The 21,395-nt window shown below is 50.4% G+C and overlaps 1 protein-coding gene and 1 pseudogene across 3 annotated transcripts in view; both read right to left on the bottom strand.

Moving 5' to 3' along the window:
- The window catches only part of UXS1 (UDP-glucuronate decarboxylase 1), a 148,372-nt gene that overhangs the window by 24,168 nt on the left and 102,809 nt on the right, over positions 1–21,395 (bottom strand). For both annotated transcript variants that reach the window (XM_079791998.1, XM_079791999.1), the window contains exons 7-9: positions 11,196–11,300; positions 8,250–8,309; positions 5,596–5,717 (exon numbers count right to left, since the gene is read on the bottom strand). In XM_079791998.1, coding sequence (XP_079648124.1) covers positions 5,596–5,717; positions 8,250–8,309; positions 11,196–11,300 — 287 coding nt within the window. The remainder of the gene's footprint in view (positions 1–5,595; positions 5,718–8,249; positions 8,310–11,195; positions 11,301–21,395) is intronic.
- Positions 14,140–14,815, bottom strand: LOC307111628 (ribonuclease H2 subunit C-like; annotated as a pseudogene). Its single transcript, XR_013815281.1, has 2 exons — positions 14,753–14,815; positions 14,140–14,696 (listed from the first exon to the last, which is right to left on the bottom strand). The product of XR_013815281.1 is annotated as a ribonuclease H2 subunit C-like (transcript).

The raw sequence follows: 21,395 nt of genomic DNA, 5'->3' as shown, positions 1-21,395 counted from the left end.
GGCGGCCTGTTTGCTGACCCTGCCCAGTGGGTGGGCCACACATCTGCAGCACCGGGCTCCGCTCCGCTCCGCAGGGCAGTGAGCTGGCCACACCCACCGGAGAAGTCCCCACCTTTACAAACCCACCACACCCAGTGCACACAGAGCCACCCTTTAATGCCTCTCTGACAAGTTAAAAGTGTTCGCAAAAGATGCCGTGCCCTTGATCTCACTTCCATCTCCCCCATCCCCTGGAAGAAACCCAAGGGAGCTCTCTGTGCTCTAAGATGGATACGCGCCACAGACTTTTGTTCTGGGAAGTCAAATTCTATTTTGAATACATTAGCATATTTCATGAAGAGAGACTCAGAAGAGAATTCTTTGGAAAAGAGAAACTATAAAAAGATTATTCCTACTTGTATTTATCTTGTTTATATTCTCAATCCTTATACTGATTCAGAGTAAAATATATCCACATACCATCTGGGAGAGAAAACAATGATTTATACTTAAAAGTGGATATGCCATTATGTATTAAAAATATCTTATTAAATGATTAATTAAAACATGCCAAAGACATAGAACCCCACCCGATTCATCCTTCTTTCGGGTTTTTTTTTTACATTCGTCCACAGATAGTTTTGAATTCCTCCTAAAAGCTGCTGTCCTGGAAGGCTGCGCACGGGCTGGGAGGCGACGCTAGCTGCGGCGGCTCCCGCCACGGCCTCCCTGCCCTGCGGAGAGTGGTGATTCCGAGCAGTGCGTGGCCTGGACCCGTCCTGGGTGTCACACTCCCCCACTGTGCACCAAAGGAACCCGGTGCCCTGGACCCAGAGCTGCATCTCCTCCTGCTGGCCCAGCTTCCTCACCCCCGACGGCCCGCCAGCACGGCAGGGAAAGGGGAGGAACACACCCTGAGGGCTTCCAGGCCTAGGGTGAAGCTCTGCTTATAGGCCTGGGAGCTGGAAACAAGTTTTAGGGCCCACTCTTCCATCTGTAAAATGGGTGAGCCACATCCACCGCAAAGGGGCTGTGGGAATGAGGGGAGAATAAACTGACTGAGCCTTGACACAGGCTGAGCCGAATAGAGACCAGCCCACTTGGCTGGCACCCTGTGACCTTGGCCACAGGTGTGTCTTTTCCGTCCATTCAGCCATCAGCTGTTAGGGCCTCTTGTGTGAGGAGACATGTCACACCTTCCAGAGAGCGTCATCCTTCCCGTGAGTGCGTCCTTCACAAGGACCCTGCTGAGCAGGGCACTCAGCCTCAGATAGCTGTCCACACAGGGGCTTCCGATGGGCACCTTACTTCAGTTTCCAGGGCAGTGCCACCCGTGCCATTCATCTCCCGGGACCCATGTGAGCAGAAGTGTAAATGCTGACAGTCCAGAGTGATACAGGTGCTAGGCTCCAGAGCTCACCAACCGATGACGTGGCTGACGGTGTTAACGTGGGTGAAATGCGTGCCCTGCCAGCACCCAGAGGTGTATTCCAGTTCCTGGCATACAGTCAGTGCTCAGCAAACGCTGGCTATCTCTATCTAATAATAGAGTCATATGCAAATCATCACTCCGCTACACTCACAAGCCACGCCCACCAGCCACGCCCACCATTCAATCTGAGTGAGTATGCAATTAAACTGAAAACATGGCGGCAGCCCCGCCCCCCAGCCTCTCCAGGTCTCTGGGAGTTGGAGAAGTCAGGCGCCAGCGCCTGAGGCTGGCTGAAGCCACAGAGACCAAGAAGCCGCCTGCCCCATGATCCCAGGCCTCAGAAGCCTTAGGTCCGCCTGCCTCACATCCACCTGCCCCACGTCCTGGGGAGATGGAGAAACCAGGCCCTGCGCCTGAGGCTGGGTGCGGCCGGGAGACGAAGAAGCTGCCCGTCCCATGATCCCAGGCTGCAGCCAGCCTCAGAAGCCTCAGGTCCGCCTGCCCAACGTCCTGGGAAGACGGCGAAACCGGGCCCTGCGCCTGAGGCTGGCTGCAGCCACGGAGACCAAGAAGCCACCTGCCCCATGATCCGAGGCTGCAGCCAGCCTCAGAAGCCTCAGGTCCGCCCGCCCCATGTACTGGGGAGACGGAAAAACCGGGCCCCAGCACCTGAGGCTGGCTGCAGCCACGGAGACCAAGAAGCTGCCTGCCCCGTGATCTCAGGCCTCAGCCAGCTGGAGAAGCGGTTCACCCCACGTCCTGGGGGAGACAAGAAACCAGGTGCCAGTGCCTGAGGCTGGCTGCAGCCCGGGAGATGAAGAAGCCGCCTGCCCTGTGATCCCAGGCTGCAGCCAGCAGCAGAAACCTCAGGTCCGCCTGCCCCACCTCCTGGGGGAGACTGAGAAACCGGGCCTCAGCGCCTGAGGCTGGCTGCGACCTGGGAGATGAAGAAGCCGCCTGCCCCGTGATCCCAAGCCGCAGCCAGCTGGAGAAGCCGCCCTCCCCATGTGCTGGGGGAGACAAGAAACCGGGTGCCAGTACCTGAGGGTGGATGCGATCTGGGAGACGAAGAAGCCGCTTGCCCTATGATCCCAGGCTACAGCCAGCTGGAGAAGCTGCCCACCCCATGTCCACCCGCCCCACGTCCTGGGGGAGATGGAGAAACCGGGCCCCAGTAACTGAGGCTGGCTGCAGCCCGGGAGATGGAGAAGCCGCCCACCCTGCGGTCCTGGGCACCAGTACCTGTAGCTGGCTGTGGCCTGGGAGACAGAGAAGCCGCCCACCCTGCGGACCTGGGCACCAGCACCTGCGGCTGGCTGTGGCCTGGGATACAGAAAAGCCGCCCACCCTGCGGACCTGGGCACCAGCACCTGCGGCTGGCTGTGGCCTGGGATACAGAGAAGCCGCCCACCCTGCGGACCTGGGCACCAGCACCTGTGGCTGGCTGTGGCCTGGGAGACAGAGAAGCCGCCCACCCTGCGGTCCTGGGCACGAGCACCTGTGGCTGGCTGTGGCCTGGGAGACAGAGAAGCCGCTCACCCTGCGGACCTGGGCACCAGTAACTGTGGCTGGCTGTGGCCTGGGAGACAGAGAAGCCGCCCACCCTGCAGTCCTGGGCGCCAGCACTTGCAGCTGCAGCACAGGCGAAGCCCCCTGTCCACCATCCCCTAAGGCTGCAGCCAGCCTGGGCGCCTATGGCTGACCAGAGGGAGGGAAGCCCGGATCCTGGGTGCCTGTGGTCAGCTGGAGGAGGGAATCCTGGGTACCAGGTGTGGGCCGAGGCAGAGGTAGTTAGGGGCAATCAAGCCAGCAGGAGAGCAGTTAGGGACAATCAGGCTGGTAGGCAGAAGCAGTTAGGGGCAATCAGGCAGGCAGGTGAGCGGTTAGGAGCCAGCAGTTCTGAATTGTGAGAGGGATGTCCAACTGCTGGTTATCCCATGAGGGGTCCCAGATTGGAGAGGGTGCAGGCCAGGCTGAGGGACACACTCCCCGCTGCCCCCCCCCCCGTGCACGAATTTCGTGCACCGGGCCTCTAGTCTATATATATAAAAGCCAAGCGACCAGAATGACCAGAATGACTGGTCGCTATGATGTGCACTGTGGCAGCCAACCTGCCCAATCGGGTCCCCAAATGGACTGCCCCAACCTCTTGCAGCCCCTTCCCATGGCTGACCCAACTCTGATTGGCCCCCCAACCACAATCGGGGGCGGGGCTGGCTGGTCAACCTCCCATGGCCCCTCCCCTGGCTGGCCCTGCCTCCGATCGGCCCACTACCCCAATCGGGGTTGGGGCCAGCTTACCTCCCGCGGGCCCTCTCCCCAGCCAGCCCGGCCCAATGGGGCCCCATCAGGGCAGGCCAGCTGGACCCCACCCATGCACGAATTCGTGCATCGGGCCTCTAGTATCATTACTAAAATAGTAGCCCTGCACATGAATCCGTGCGCCAGTAGTTTGCCAGTAGCTTGCTGCCACCCTCCAGTAGCTCTCAGCCCGCTGCCCCATCCTCCTGTAGCTCCCTCCACCCCCCAGACACCCACTCATAGCTTGCTGTCCTGCCCCCTCCTGTAGCTCTCCGCCGCCCACTTGTAGCTTGCTGCCCCACCCTCCCGCTGATCCATGATCTGGTCGTTACATGGTTGGTCATTAAGCCTCAGGGCGTAATGGATAATTAGCATATTCCTCTTAATATATAGGATACTGTCATCATCAGTTCATTCCGTAAGGTAATATGTATGCTTACAAAATTATCAATTAAGTTACACTACTAATCCTATAATAAAAATTAAAATTTCAATAAAATTGTCCTACTTGCCCACCAGCTGTACCTATGTAAAAATTCACTGAGAAATACAAGACTGAAAGTAAAAGTAAATGGTGAGAGACACATCCTCTTCACACTTACCGTGGGATAAAATGCAATTGCATGTCCCCTGGCATTCAGGTTCGCTTTCTGAAGTACCACCATGCATACGGGTGTGCTATCTATCTGGGAGACCATCTTCTATTTTGGGATCAAGATATCCTAGGCTCAAAAACGATAACGGTATGTCCTTTCTAAAACTGGTCAGTGCTTCTTAAAAATACATGGGTACTCTGAGCCAACTTCTGAAGGAGCTTGGAAAGCAATCAGTTCTGCTTCTGGCTGAGAAATAGGGAAGAAAGGCCTAAATACCGACATCGGCACAAGGCAATTTTGTGGGCTTCAATGTTGGCATTTCACTAAAAACAGCAACAAAGACACACAGGGACACCCTGGCCACAGCACTCGGCACCAGGCATCCAGGGTGCCTCTCCCTCCCACGAAGCCCATGACCTCTGAACTCCCAGCTCCCTGCAGCAAAAGGGACCCTGGGCCCAGGGACACAAGCCCACTCCTCTTTAGGTCCTGAGAGCACAAGCCTGTCCAGTCCACGTCCCTCCCTCTAATGAAGGGCACGTCCATGAGCTCAGAGCGCTGGTCCAAGCACAACAGGACGGTCACCAAGGTGGGTGGACTAGTCAGGCTTTTGCCCGGTCCCTTGGGCCTGTCTGGAGGTCTCATTGGCTCCCGCACAGCCTGAGGCAGGCAGGCCACGCACGAAGCCCATGTCAGAGCCGAGCACCGAGTGACCAAGGAGGTCAGGCCACACCTCTGAGGTCGAGGCGGCAACAGAGCCAGGCGGAACCAGATCCTCTGCCTCGGTCTGTGGGCTCTGTCTGCTCCAGTGTGTGGGAGCAAATCTGGGGCACGAAACCACCAGGGACAGCCCCCAGGGAAGCAATGAGTAACTTGGAAAGCAGGAGATAGTGAAGAAAAGCGCCTAAAGAGGTCCAGACGAGAGCAACCATGCACTCACTTTCACACCTATAGCGAACGGAGGTGAAAAGCACAAGCCACTGATTCGGGGGCTGCAGGAAACACAGGTACTTCTGGCCGCAGGTGGGCATGGCGCGTAGGCAAAAAGCAGCATGGTGTTTCGAGCCTTGCGGTCGTATTCCAAAGCGAGGAATTCATCCCCTGGAAATCACCATTTTAAAAGGAAGAAAGCTGTTGCTAATACCATTAATTTAAAAGTGGAGTCTGGGCTCCCTTCCCAGCACCTCCCTGCAGGTAATCATGGCATTTCATTTCTTCAATGCTGCACATTCAGCGAAACAGGCGCTCTGCGTGTCTGCGCCCCCAGCATACGCGCTTGGCCAATACCTGCTTCATGTAGGCGTAGCACATGGTCTCCGCAACCCGCTTGCCTTCATCGTAGCAGGCTCGGGGGCCTATCGGGTTCACGTGGCCCCAGTATTCCTCGCTTTGAGGGTGAACTTCAGGGTCTATGAGGAGAAACGAAACCGTGTTTTCATCCCTCCTTGTTTCAAGTTCATACCCATGATGAACACTGATGATTTATGATACAAAAGGGAGCTGTGGGAAGACCAAAATAAACTTTACATGTGGTAAATGTAAATCTGACCCGTATCTCGAGAAGTCAGTGTTCCACATTCCACTAAGTTCCAGTGGGATATGCTGTTCTTACCTCTCGTGCTAATACCGTATTTTACAGAGAAAAAATGAAAAGATCAAAGGCTCTCTATTTTAGTCTTCCCCTCTCTCCCATAAATTGTTCGCAACTTTTAAATCTTTGTCAAACTACAATTAAATATAATCTATGTGCGGAGATACATGGTTCAATTTTAAATTTATAAAATATGTGATGAAAGCAAAGCATGTATTTATTGAAAAAAATGTAAGAGCATCTCTGTGGAAGATAACGTTCACGTGTGCCATCACCAGCACAGACTGAAACCTCAGAGACACCAGGAGGCCTGGCCCAGGGCCGGTGGGAGGTCAATAGTAAACAGCTGCTTGATCCTTTGGCAAATGTTTTATAGTCCCCAATTCCCGTGTTTCTGGTGTGTAATTCAATCACACGTTAAGATGTACCAGAGAAATGACTACTTAAGAAAACCCAGTAACATTCTTTAACACAAGTATATTTTTGGAATGTAAATTAATAACTAATTTAGTACACCAGGAATTTTATACAACCATGTACACCCATGGTATAAAATGTGCAAATCTTTGCCAAGAAATGTGGACAAGTCCAGGAACCCATGTAGTAAATCCACTCCTTGTGTAACTTGTAGCAGAATCTGACTTCGGCGTGTGGGTACAGGGAGGGGACACACTGCCCCTGCGGTCGCCCACCGGGACCGGTGCCTTGTTCAGAGGGCGGCGGAGGCTCAGTGCAGGTGCACACCTTCTATCTGCTTCTGCGCTTTAACCTCCCCTGAGAAGAGGCACGCTTTTACTGCATGCTGCGAGAAAAGGTCTAAGGCAAACACGCCCAGAGAAAAAACCAGTGACGTCAATTCACACAGATGTGACGGATGGTCCCCATCAGACCTTTCCTGGGGATTCTTCACAAGGACTGGCCAGCTAGACTCCAAAGGAGACGATCCGAAATTTGGCCAACAATGAGGAGAAGGCTGGGCACACCCACCCACCCCTGAAATGCCGAGGTCCAAGGCACAGCTTTACAAAGGTTCCTCATGCGATCACTTTGAAATTACAAAAGGTAAGGGCCAGTCACATGCTTCCTAGCCAGGCTCCCGCCTGCAGTGTGCCGGCTGACAGGCCAGCGCGCACGCCACCAGCGCGTTTATGCAGTCATGAGACATCAGAGCAGAGCACCAGGTGGGCCCAGGAGTGCAGCCTGACGTTATTTACGACTTTGAAGACCAGAAGCTGCTGCCAATGCTCAGATAACAAATGAGGCGGGAGGAGAAAGACGGTGGGTGTGGAGAAGAGATGTCACGGGCCCTCCTGGACAGAGAACTCAAGCCCCTTTGTATCTGAGGCATTTAAAGACACAGGCCGAGGACTCTGTCAACGCCACTCCTTAGGTGACACGTGAAGCCCCTCCGAGGAGAAAGGGGACCATCCGATGCGCGTGGGGAACTTGCTGATCCCTGCAGAGTCTTGATATGGACAGAACAGGGAGGGAGAATTCCAGGTCCACTCACCCACCCATTGCTAAGCAACAGGGCCAACAGGGGAGGGAATTTGGGCAGTCCCGCCCTTTTAACCCCAGAGGACTTCAGAGAAGTGGACGGTGCTCTGCCTTCCATGGGATTACAAAGAACATGACTACATGGAGTGGAATTTCCATTTCTCAGACTTTCCCATTGGTTCCCGTTAATAAAAACTCGCCTCTTCCATGTTGCCCTCCCACTCGCATTTCTCTGTCCGCAACGGTACATGAGGTGGATAAGTTCCACCACAGCCATGCCTGGCTCCTGCTGCCACGTGAACTGAAAGTGTTCATCCACGTGAACTGAACCTGTCATGTCAGCCCTCACCCCACTCCTCACGGAGGGCGGTGAAGTGCTGCAGGTTGGCAGGAAAGGCCCTTGAGTGTTCTGGTAGATTCTTCCAGAAATGGTTATGCAACAGTGAGGCACCAGCACAAGTCCCTTCGCCAAGCACTCTTCAAGGCCAACCCCCAGTTCTCGGGGTCACTCATGACGCGCACTGCCTTACACTGAAGAATAACGTGCACCTGCTAGACTGGCAAAGAATCCCCAATGAATCGATTTCTGGGGTGCTCTCGGAGCAGAATGCAAAACCACTTCCGTGGAACCGTGACGGGCAGTCCTCCGCGCCAGGGAGCCGTGATCCAGGCCCGGAGGGCGTGCTTCAGCGGGAGGGAGGCGGAGCCTGAGACCACAATGGCAGAGACATCGCAGACCCAGGAGCCTCTTGGCTGCTGTGCGCTGGAGTCAAACAGCGCTGCCTCCTTAGAAATGGATTACTTCCTCACCTAAGACAGGGTGCGAACTGTCCCAGAGAAGCCCCCCACTTACCTCCATACACCTCCGAGGTGGAGGCCAGGAGCAGGCGAGCACCGACTCGCTTCGCCAACCCTACGGGAAGCAGGGACACAAGAGCAACTGTCACTTCAGGGAAACAGGAAAAAACACGCATGCACGTTTTGGTCGCCAATTTCAGCAATCTTTCAGTATTAATGGCATCTGACATCCACGCATCCTCAGTTATCCACTCTTATTGCATCTACTTACAAACCAATAAAAACAGTAGGAAAAGCACAGTGAACCCTGAGGAGCCCAGTACTTAGTGAGATACTTGCAAGCTAAGCAGGGCCAAACGCAGGACCTGCTGTTTGATAATGTGTGATTTGAGGAGTTTCACAAACATTCCTTTGCCCCAACATATCACCCACTATTTCATGAGGTAGCTTCACCCTGTTTGGCATAAGATAAGGCCCTGCGCACTTCAACTTCCTTCCACTACTGCCCCCCAAAATGGTCCATCTGGCACTTCCTCCACATGCTCCCGGCACCTGCAACTGCACCTGAACCAGCCCCCGTCTGGACACCTCCACCCCGCCCTCCCGCCTCCTTCCAGGTTTGGCTTAAACAGCACCACCTTCCCCGAAGCAACTCCCCACATTCCGCCCCCTGCTCTGAACTTTTCCTGCATTCGCCCCGACATGCAGAATGGACGAGAACAGCTTTCTCTATGGTGGTCACACAAGGTGCAGCGTCAGCGTCCCGATGTGCAGGAGGTACAGAGAACTCCACGGCCCTGCACTTAACCCAGCGCTTCCCCAATGGCCTCCACCACAGAGCCCTGTGCAGACGGGCTCAGCACCCGGCCCCCGGCCCCCGGGCACAGGAAGGGCTGCGAGGAGAGGGAGGGGAGAGCACAGAGCCTGCAGCCACTTCTGGAGAGGCCGGGCAGACAGAGGAAGGGAAGGGTCCTAGGGTGAGGAGACCGGGGTGGGAGTGCGCAGCAGCTGGGGGGCCATGAGGACGTGCCTGGAGAACAAGAGAACAGCGCTGCGGATTTGAGATAACCTGTGCAAATGAGCCCTGTGGTTGAGGAAGGAATGGTCGGGATGTAGTGTGACATGGAATTCATAGGCGCCCAACACTGGGCCCCATCTCCTTCCCTCCAGTTCACCCCGCAGAGCCCGAGAGGCGGACCACACATCACAGCACAGAGGCAACGGTAGTTGCTTCACAGTGAAGGACCCGAGGTCTCTTCTTTAAACTTTTAAGTTGAAAGAATACAGAGATCCCATGTACCCCTTCCTAATCTAGTTTCCCTCAATGGTAAAAACTTGCAAAACTACAGTTCAGTATCATGACCAGGGCACTGACAGGGTGCACTCGAGACAGGCTGCCTCCTCCATGCTGGCCTCCTCCGCGCAGGGCCTCTGGGCCTTGGGCCGCAGCCAGGAGACCAGGGCGGCGCTGCGGCCAGGCCCGGTGCCTACGCAGAGGCTGGACAAAGAGGCTGCATCAGGAAGACGCCAAGCACAGGAGCAGGGAGGCGATGAAGCACAGAGAAGGTCACTACCCGGAAAAGCCAGGCGACGTTCGAGGCATCCTGTCTCAAGTGCAGAATGGCTAGCAACAGCTCCTCTCAGTTCGGAATACAAAGTCCCATTTGGGTCTCTTTCTGGCCTAGCAATTGTCCCTCTCCAGCTTCTGTCCATGTCATTCCTGGAAACCCTCTGCCATTCCTTCAAGACCTCCAGGCCCAACCTCACGCAGGGTTCGGGCCCCAGGAGTCACCTGCACCTTGAACTCGCACGGACGCCTCTTTTTTGAGACCTTTCCCTCCCTCCTGGGAATCACTGATGCCTGTGCCCATGCATTCTCGCCCGAGAAGCCAATCCCTGGCAAAGAGCCAGAGCACAGTCCTTATGTGAATGCCCTCCACAGTGGCCAGGACAGTGCCCTGGGCACCCTGACTGCGCAGCCAAAGGAGGTCTTTCAGGCATCCTGCGCTCGGTGGCTTTTCCTCGGTGGGTCTAGCTCTGGCATGCAGGAGGGGCAGCCTGTCACACACCGTACCTCTGAGCAGAAGCAGGGGCACAACACAGAGGACAAAGGCCCTTTCCCTTCCCACGGAGCTCAGCTCCCAGGGCCGTCTACAAGCCGTGAAAACCAACCTCCAGCTGCCTCTTCAGACCCTTGTCTGAGGCTGCAGTCAACTTCAAACTGAGTACTAGTTCCCAAATCCATTTATAGAACCTGCTTCACATCCTATAACTAAACCTGTTTTTACTTGACATTTTAAAAAGTGGTTCCTTCCTTCCGGTTTGCAACTAATCAAAACCCCTAGTGTACTGGGCATCTGTGCCAAGCTTGCCCATGCCTCCCATCTCAAGCATGGACGTGTGCACATCACCCACGTCGTGTGGAAACACACTCACGCGGCCCTTTAATGGGCTCCCTCTCATCTCGCTCTTCTCAGTGAGCCCTGCAGTTCTGTCTGGAGCCAGGACTAGGTTTCCACAGCCCCGTAAGGACAGCTGTGCTCCCACTTTCCAGGAGCGCTGCTGAAATCTGTGTGTGTGTGTGGAGGGGGGCGTGGGGGGGGGTGTCTGTGTGTGTCTATGGGGGCGGGGCGGGGGAGTGTGTGCTGTGTGTGTGTCATCCTCTCCAACCCAATCGGAGCAGAGCCTCCAGTGCCCTTTCCAGCGGAGAGGCACCGCACCGCAAGTCAGAGGGGACAGTGGAGGGAGGCTGGGTCCTCACCAGAGGCACAGGTGGTATTCCCAGGGGACTGAACTGGGACAACACAGACTGGTTGGTTACTGCAATGACCATCTCCCCATGACCAATTCTGATGCCAAATGAAGTCTCAGTGGAAGAGCCCACATGGCGGTTGAGAGAGGGTGTCAAGACCAGGATCACACTCCACAGCACCAAGACCTACCCGTGGGCTGGCTACAGTATTCCCAACAACAGCTGCAACACAAGGAAAGGGCAACTCACCCAGCATGTTTAACGTCCCGATCGTGTTGGTCTTCAGCGTCTTGATGGGGTTGTACATGTAGTTTGGAGGAGAGGCTGGAGAGGCCAGGTGGTATATCTGGTCAACTACAGGAGACAAAACCGAAGTATGTCATTTCCAAGGAAAACACTAAAAAAATTCTGAATATCTGAGTAGACACTTTGTGTAACTTTACCAAAATTTTAGTTATTTTATTATTCTCCATAGAAACTAATTTGCCATTAGACGAACTTTAAACAAAAACTGAAAGCCTAATTATCTGGAACAAAAACATGTGCTGGGCCAATTATTTGGACATTTCTCCTCTAATCAGGGTCAATCTGAATGCTGAGCTGATTGTTTGCTGAGAAGCTCTGCCCCAGTGAAGCAGTCAAATTAGAAGCCTGAGTTTTCAGACCCAGAATTAAGCACAAATATCTGAAGCAGCGATTCTCAACCTTTTTTCATCCCATGGGCACACAAAAATTACTAAAATTCTGCAGCACACCAAAAAGTGTATTTTTCTGCCAATCTGACAAAAGAAATAGGTACAATTTAGACTCATTCACATGGAATGCCTATCATTGGCTGGCTGTTGTCATTTATTCGACAATCTCAGGGAAAAGAGGTCAGTGCCCCAGACTAAATGGTCGGGTATCGCATGTTTTAAACATTGTTGCGGCACACAGTGGAAAACTGCTGATTCAAAGTAAACATTTTTAATTGGTAAAACAAACCTGGCATAAAAGCAAAGGCTCAAACGTTGGTAAGAAAACAACTTTCACTTTGCTCCTACACATCCAGTACACAGGAGGAGTTTTAAAGCCACAAATGGCACAGCAATTCCAACTCCACCCCACCTCCCCTCGTGCACAGGCATCACTTCAACATCCCCCCAAACCCTCGCTCTCCAGGGTCACTAACAAACAGTGACACACAACAGAGAGGCCCTTGGGAACAAGGTCTCCTGTGAAAGGGGAGTGATGAACAAGCCCGTAGGAGGAAAGCCATCCCTCCAGGCAGACAGTCTAGGGCAGTGGTCGGCAAACTCATTGGTCAACAGAGCCAAATAGCAACAGCACAACGATTGAAATTTCTTTTGAGAGCCAAATTTTTTAAACTTAAACTTCTTCTAATGCCACTTCTTCAAAATAGACTCGCCCAGGCCGTGGTATTTTATGGAAGAGCCACACTCAAGGGGCCAAAGAGCTGCATGTGGCTCGCGAGCCGCAGTTTGCTGACCACAGGTCTAGGCCACTGTAGCTCTAGGTCAAAGAAAACAAGCACCGTCACAAGAGAGCCAAGGAGTGGGGGGCCCGAAACCCTGCTACACAGGAGGCCTCCCTTGCTCACAGCCTGAGCCCATGCCAGGGCACCTGCAGCGATTCCTCCACGACCGCCCCCCTGGCCTCCCTGCCCCTGGCCTCCCACCCACCTCCCACCCAGGGACCAGGGCTGTCCTTGCAGGTAACAGCACACAGGAGCTAGGTTTCAGAGATGACAGGCAAAATGAGCAAACTCGAAAAGCAGTCCCCATGATGAGTTCCCTGCTATCACTTTCTCAGAAAACCCCCGCCACCCACAAGTACCCAAGCTCCCACCCACACCCACGCACCAACCGTCCCCCTGAAAATCTCCTGTCAGCTCCAGGAAGGTGTGGGAATCACTGCAGCACCTTGAAGGATCTGGGGCTGTTTCCTGACATGCTCCCCAACCCCGGAGTGAGAGTCGGATGAGAATTCCTCATCCTCAGACAAGGAGCACAAGTGGTGGCTCCAGGCTGTGGGCTTGGTCCCCACTTAATTCGCTCCAATTATCAGTCTTTCAAGCCTGAGAGAGAGGGTTTCTGAGACTGCGTACACAAGAGCCACCAAGGCCAGGGAAAAGGGGGCTGGATGGCTCCAGGAACAGTAACTGTGGGAGGAAATTCCAGGCACTGCACAGGTTCCCGGAATAATCAGTAACTTTTTTTCTTGTTCCAGGACCGTATGTGGAGGGAGGCAAGAACAGCATGCGAAAGACTGTGGGTCCCATCTCCTGGATACTTGTGAGGCTTTTTTGCCAAGATTATTTGGATTTACACTTCCTGATTTCAAAACATATTACAAAGCAACAGTAATCAAAATGGTGTGGCGCTCGCATACAGACAGACATATACACCAATGGAATAAAGAGCCCCAAACAATTTTTGTGTGTGTATATGGTCAAACGATCCTCAACAAGGGTACCAAGTCACTCTACGGAGAAAGGAGAAAGGGCCCTAGCGGGGTTGGCTGTGGCTAGAGGACGTTACTCGAAATAAAATAAGCCAGTCACAAGGAGACAAACACCGTAGGAATCCACCTATATGAGGAGGTTCCTAGAGTAGACACGTTCACAGTCAGAGAGCAGAATGGTGGTTACCAGGGGCTAGTGGGAGGGGGGATAGGAATTATTGTTCAATGGGGATAGTTTCAGTTTAACAAGGTGAAAAAGTCTGGAGATCAGTTTTACAACAATGTGAATACACTTAACACTACTGAACTGTACACTTAAAAAATGGTTAACATGGGGCCCTGGCCAGGTAGCTCAGTCGGTTAGAGCATTGTTCCCACACACCAGGGGTGGGGAAACTTTTTCCTGCCAAGGGCCATTTGGATATTTATAACATCACTAGAGGCCCAGTGCATGATTGAATCATGCACGTGTAGGGTCCCCTACACGCTTTCACTTTTCGCGGTGGAGCTGGGTGCCTGTCGCTGGTGCACCAGGCCTTTCAGAAGCCTCCGGCTCGGCTTCTGAAAGGCCTGGTGCCGGAGCAGACAGGCACCCAGGTCCCCCACTTTTGTTTTTTGTTGTTGTTGTTGTTGCTGTGAAAGAGCTCATTTATTGGGGTGGTGGACTCAGTGGATCCAAAGTGGAGAGCTGGTGAAGGGATCGGTGGCTTCCAGTTTCAAGCGCTGGTTCTCAGTCCTGCGGCACCTGTTTATGGATCACTTCGGCGAGGCTGGGCCAGGTCAGGGCCGCACGCACTTTGGCATCCGGGCCGGGGATGCTCTCCAGGCCCCACAGGGTGAAGCGGCTGAAACTGGCGGAGGCACGAATAAAGCGGTCGAAGTCCCACTCCAGCGCATCCAGGGCTTCCACCAGCTCCTGCTCCTCCTTGTCGGATCCCGCTGAAAAGTCCTGCTTCCCCACCGACTTCTCTTCCATCACCATCACGTATCCCAGCAGGCCAGGCGGCACCTCCACCTCCTCGCCCCTCAGACTGCGGCCCGAAAGGACACTTCGAGTCCATCGGGACCCTGACGGATGGCCGGGGTGAAAAAGCGCCCCACAGGGGCGGGCCGGTTAACCTGGACTTCACAGGGCAGGAGGTGCAGCGTGTGCGCAGAGTGACGGGGCGTAGGTGGATGCGGTGCTTCTCCATGTCTTCCTCGTCGCTGCTCTCCATCCTCTGCCGGGTTTCCGTGGCTCGCTGACTGAGGCCAGAGCTCGCTCCCCCACTTTTGATGGTCCGGCCGCTGAGGGGGGCTACCCTGCTGTTGAGAGGCGCAGGGGGAGGGACCCCCTCAGCGACCCGGATCTGGCCGTTGAGAGGCACAGGGGTCGGGAGTCCCGCCCCCTGCACCTCTCAACAGCAGCGTAGCCCCGCTCAGTGGCAGCGGATCCGTGCCTCTCAATGGCCGGACAGGCCACTCCTAGTCCCGCCCCCCAGCCTCCCGCCGCCCAATCGTGGGTGTAGCGGAGTGATGGTAATTTACATGGTACGCTATTATTAGATAGGATTTGCAGGCCACATACAATTACCAACTTAAAAATTAGCCTTCAGCCCTAGCTGGTTTGGCTCAGTGGATAAGAGCGTAGGCTTGCGGACCGAAAGGTCCAGGTTTGATTCTGGCCAAGGGCACATGCCTGGGTTGCGGGCTTGATCCCCAGTAGGGGGCATGCAGGAGGCAGCTGATCAATGATTCTCTCTCATTGATATTTCTCTCTCTCTCTCTCTCTCTCTCTCTCTCACTCCCTTCCTCTCTGAAATCAATAAAAATATATATTTTAAAAAATTAAAATAAAATAAAATAAAAATTAACCTTCAATAATTAAGTTTAATTACCTCACCCATAATGCCTTGGCAGGGCCAGGTCAAATAATTTCACGGACCATATAGGGATCAGACGTTCCCACCCCTGCCATACACCAAGGTTGCAGTTCGATCTTTGTCAGGGCACATACAAGACTCAATCAATGAATGCATAATTAAGTGAACAACAAATCAATGTTTCTCTTTCGCTCCTCTCTCTCAAATCAATAAAAAAATATGGTTAAGATGGTACAAAAAAAAGATACTTACAAATGACGAAAGCAGATGAAAAATAAGTGTTAGTGAAAATGGGTAAAACACTTATTAGCAAAGCTGAGGTAAAAAATGAATGGTTTTATTTTATGTATTTCTTCTTCTCCCTTTCTCAACCCTGAGAATATAAGGGGTCAAAATCAGGCTCCTGAGCCACTGCAGATCGTTCAAGATCCCCCATCAACCCCTGCTCTATCAATTACCCGGGGAAGCACTGAATGCCTGGGCTCCTGGCACCCTGACCTGGACACTCCAGGCGGGGAGACTCTGGGCATTTATAATATGGATGATTAAAAACCACAATTGAAAACCACTGAGTTAACTCAAAAATAGAACCCCTGGTGTTGAAAGGATACTTTTTCTTCAAAAAAAAACTAAAAACACAAAAACCTTTTAAAGTTGTTTTTAGTCTGTCAATATGTAAATTCACTGAAAGAATCTAATTCAGTATGAGGAAACTCCTGTGACCGCTGTCCAGCTCCCACCATTTTTTCTGAGTTGATAAGTAGCTAAAAACAAAAAGTAAAAGAGAGAGAGAGAGAGAGAGAGAGAGAGAGAGAGAGAGAGAGAGAGAGAAGTAAAAGAGGCGCTGGTCAGGTAGCTCAGTTGGTTAGAGCAGTGGTCGGCAAACTCATTAATCAACAGAGCCAAATATCAACAGTACAACGATTGAAATTTCTTTTGAGAGCCAAATTTTTTAAACTTAAACTTCTTCTAACGCCACTTCTTCAAAATAGACTCGCCCAGGCCATGGGATTTTGTGGAAGAGCCACACTCAAGAGGCCAAAGAGCCACATGTGGCTCGCGAGCCGCAGTTTGCCGACCACGGGGTTAGAGCATCGTCCCGATACACCAAGGTTGCAGATTTGATCCCGGGTTAGGGCACATACAAGAAACAGCCAATGAATGCATGAATAAGTGGAAACAAACAAATTCTATATGTGAATTACAAGTTGACAGGACAGTTCTCAGAAAATTCCATCATTCTTAGGCTGCTTTAGCTTTCTAGTTTACAGAAGTGACCGTAAGAGCACGGATCAGTTCCCGCACACCTGCTTTTTTAAAAGCTCAAGGTCTGCAGAGTAAGGAGCAGGCCATCTCATTTTCTCTAGTTCAAACACCTCATCACACCCACTGCTACTCTTGAGCGGACTGTGCCAGCTTTAAAACAGAGTAAAGGTGGGCAGACCTTCCGGCTGAGCACTGTAGCAGATGGCACACTCAAGCGTCCCTAACGAAATCACTGGCCAATTCACAAATCACTGGGTATAGTTTCAGTTTCACACCGATGGGGCCTCCAAACGCTCCCCCAAACCAGTGTAAATCCAAGTGTATGGGGGGTTATCTTATAGAACCAATTATTCAGCACTATTTGCAGCAAAAGAAACTACATCAAAGACTAAGAGAAAAAAGGTGCCTGTAGTCGTAATTCTCTGCCTTCAGACACAGAGACATTTATAACCGGTTCCTCCCCTCACCCTCAGGTTCTCCTGCAAGGCTCAACTGAGATGTCACTTTGTGTGGGAAGCCTTCCTGGGCACCCCAAGTCCAAGTTCCAGGAGCTGACTCCCACCACACCCTGGCACTTCTGCCTTTTCCTGTCCTCTACAGAAATGCTGGCCTCAAGACTCCTGCTTATGCAGATGTTGGGCAAGTAAACTGGAACTGTTTTGTAGGGAAGCTGGGCTACCTGCATCGAGAGCCTGGACATATGTGTCCTAATGAAATGACAGTGACTTTGATGTGTATCCTGGGTGGCTTTCACAAGCAAAGTCTATGATGGCACCAAAGAGCAACAACCAAAATATCCAACAACACAGGAAAATGAAACTATACTATACTTGTAAGATGGGGAAATGCTAATAAAATAATGTTGGAGAAAATGTCTCTTTGTAAGGAGATCAGGTATATCCCCATCACAGATACTAGGCGGCTGTCAAAAGATAAAGTAACTCACTATGCATGCTATAGAAAGATCACCAGGATTCAACAAGCAGAAAAAAATACGATGCAGAGCAAAAAAGCACATTCTACTCTCTACAATAAGGGAGAATTATGAATAACTTCTTATATTAACTGGGCCACATAAAGAAACGGCAGATGAACACATACACACACAAAAAAATGTTACTTAAACATAAGATGGGAAACCATAAAAATCTTAGAGGAATCCACAGGCAGCAAAATCTCAGACATATGCCGAAGCAATCACTGACACAGCTCCTAGGGCAATGGAAACTAAAGAGAAAATAAACAAATGGGACTACATCAAAATAAAAAGCTTCTGCACAGCAAAAGAAACTATCAACAAAGCAACAAGAAAGCCCACTGTGAAGACTCGAAACCAAGATGGTGGCATAGGATAAACACCTAATTGTTGCCTACCACAACAATTTTGAAACTACAACTGGAAAACAGAGCAGACATCATCCAGAACCACTGGAAAGCTGGCTGAGCGGATGCTCTACAACTAGAATAAAAGAGAAAGGGACGCTGAGCTTCGGGAGCTGTGGAGGTGCAGAGATCTGTGAGCGAGGAGAGGGCGGGCGGCTGAATACATGACTGACTTGCTCGTTTGGGAGGAAAACAAAGCCTCCCTATTACACTGATATCCAGCACCGGTCGGGGAGAGGCTGGCCTGTCCGGCAGCAGGCGAAACTAGAGAGCAGCCTTCTCTCAGAGGGGCACAGCCATTGTAGCGGGATACGGAAAACAAGGCCCTCTTAGGGCGGGGCTGAGAGCAGCCTTCTCAGAGGTGTGCGCACCCATCACCGCGGGACATTAGGGCAGGGCTGACAGGAAACCAAAGCTTGTCTGCACCACCCTGAGACTCCGCCCCATCCAAGCTGAGCACAGAAGCCCTCCCAGCGGAGACACTGCTGATACTCACAGCCAATTAGCTTGGAGATCAAATCCTCCCAGTGATACCAACAACAAGCAAGGCTTAACTACAACAAGACTGCACATACAGCTTACAAAAGGGTGCACCAAGAGGATCCACCATAGCTAACTGGGGAGGCTGAGCTACTGGGCTCTGCTAAGACACCTAACACACAAAGCAACTCCATCAACTCAGAGAAGCAGCTAAAATGCGGAGACAAAGAGGCAGGCCACAATTAAAGGAAATGGAGGAAAGCAAGAGACTGGATATAGAGTTCAAAACCACGGTTATAAGGTTTTTCAAGAATTTCCTAGAAAAGGCCGATAAATTAAACGAGAATCTCGAGGACATGAAAAGGGATCAACTAGAAATTAAGCATACACTGAATGAAATAAAAAATATTATACAGAGACCTAAAAGCAGACTAGAGGATCGCAAGAATCAAGTCAAAGATTTGGAATACCAAGAAGCAAAAAACACTCCTCTGAAAAAGCAAACAGCAAAAAGAATACAAAAAGTTGAAGATAGTGTAAGAAGCCTCTGGGACAACTTCAAGCGTACCAACATAAGAATTATGGGGGTCCCATAAAAAGAGAGAGAGAGCAAGATACTGAAAACCTATTTGAAGAAATAGTGACAGAAAACTTCCCCCACCTGATAAAAGAAATAGACCTACAAGTCCAGGAAGCACGCAGAACCCCAAACAAAAGGAATCCAAAGAGGACCACACCAAGACACATCATAATTAAAATTCCAAGAGCAAAAGACAAAGAGAGAATATTAAAAGCAGCAAGAGAAAAACAGTTACCTATAAGGGAGCACCCATACGATTGTCAGCTGATTTCTCAACAGAAACTATGCAGGCCAGAAGGGAATGGCAAGAAATATTCAAAGTGATGAATTGCAAGAACCTACAACCAAGATTACTCTACCCAGCAAAGCTATCATTCAGAATTGAAGGCCAGATAAAGAGCTTCACAAATAAGAAAAAGCTAAAGGAGTTCATCACCGCCAAACCAGAATTATATGAAATGCTGAAAGGTATTCTTTAAGAAGAGGAAGAAGAAGATAAAGATAAAAATTATGAACAACAAATAGTTAACTAACAACAAGTGAATCTAAAAACCAAGGGAATAAAAAATCTGATAAACAGTACTAACTGGTGAATATAATAGAATCAGGGGCATAGAAAGGGAGTGGACTGACAATTCTCGGGAGAAAAGGGCAGTGGGGGGTGCGGGAAGAGACTGAACAAAAAGCGTACACCTATGGAGGAGGACACTGGGGGGTGGGGGGGGGTAAGGGCAGAAGGTAGGGGGGGGGTAAGGGCAGAAGGTATAGGAACCTGGTGGAGGGGAGCTATGGGGGGAAAAAAGAGGAACAATTGTAATAATCTGAACAATAAAGATTTATTTTTTTTAAAAAAAAGAAATTTAAAAAAAGGAAATATGCATGGGAGAACATATTTGCCAATGTTATCTCCGATAAGGGTTTAATCTCCAATATTTACAGGGAACTCATACAACTTAACAAAAGGAAGATAAACAATCCAATCAAAAAATGGGCAATGGACCTAAATAGATACTCTTCGAAAGAGGACACACAGAAGGCCAAGAGACATATGAAAACACGCTAAAAGTCACAAATAATCCGAGAGATGCAAATAAAAACAACAATGAGGTACAGCTCACACCTGTCAGAATGGCTATCATCAACAAATCAACAAATGATAAGTGCTGGCGAGGATGCGGAGAAAAAGGAACACTCGTGCACTGCTGGTGGGAATGCAGACTGGTGCAGCCACTGTGGAGAACAGTGTGGCGATTCCTCAAAAACTAAAAATGGAACTTCCATTTGACCCAGTGATCCCACTTCTAGGAATATATCCCAAGAAACTAGAAACACCAACCAGAAAGGACATATGCACCCCTATATTCATAGCAGCACAATTTACAGTAGCTAAGATTTGGAAACAGCCTAAGTGCCCATCAACAGATGAGTGGATTAAAAAACTGTGGTACATCTACACAATGGAATACTATGCTGCTGTAAAAATGAAGCAACTCCTACCATTTGCAACAGCATGGATGGACCTGCAGAGCATCATGCTAAGCGAAATAAGTCAGTTGGAGAAAGATAAAGATCATATGATCTCTCTCATTTGTGGAATATAATGAATGAACATAAACTGATGAACAAAAACAGATCCAGAGACAGTGAAGCATCAATCAAACCGTCAAACCTCAGAGGGAAGGCAGGGGATGGTGAGGGTAGGGGGGAGAGATCAACCAAAGGACTTGTATGCATGCATATAAGCATAACCAATGGACACAGACACCAGAGGGGTGAGGGCATGATGGGGGTTGGTGGGGGGACCCAAGGGGGATAAGAACACATATGTAATACCTTAATCAATAAAGAATATATATATATATATATATATATATAAAATTTTGTTAACAGCAGTTTCCTGAGGAGAGTTGAGAACTAGAAAGACAGGAGATAGAGGCAAGAGGAACTTGTTACAATATATCCTTTTAATTTTTAAAAAATTTTGGACCATGTAACTATAGCTCCCATTAAGCATGTCTTTAATTTTCAAAAATCACATTTAGAGAAAGGATGGAAGTTAACATGAATTAACTATTTTTGGATAGGAGGATTAAGTATAACTTCTTATTTTTTTATACTTTTCCAAATTTTCTTTAACATGTATATATTACTTTTATCATTAGGAAAGAACAGCCTTTGAAAACAGAAAAAAATTATGATTCTCTTCCATTCATTCTTTATCAAATACATAAATAAGAAACCTAATTCTTTCATTTAGTTCACAATACTTTTAAATTTCTCTTGAGATTTCTTCTTTGACACATGTGTTATGTTGTTTAATCTCCAAATATTTTTTTGGTTTTCCAACTATCTTTATTATTAATTTCTAATTTAATTTCACTATGGTCTGAAAGCATAATTTATATTTAACTTTCT

Source organism: Cnephaeus nilssonii, assembly GCF_951640355.1.
Source record: "Cnephaeus nilssonii genome assembly, chromosome: 15".
Taxonomy (NCBI): domain Eukaryota; kingdom Metazoa; phylum Chordata; class Mammalia; order Chiroptera; family Vespertilionidae; genus Cnephaeus; species Cnephaeus nilssonii.
Note: the sequence above shows the minus strand (reverse complement) of the source record. Positions and strands in the feature narration are given on the sequence as shown.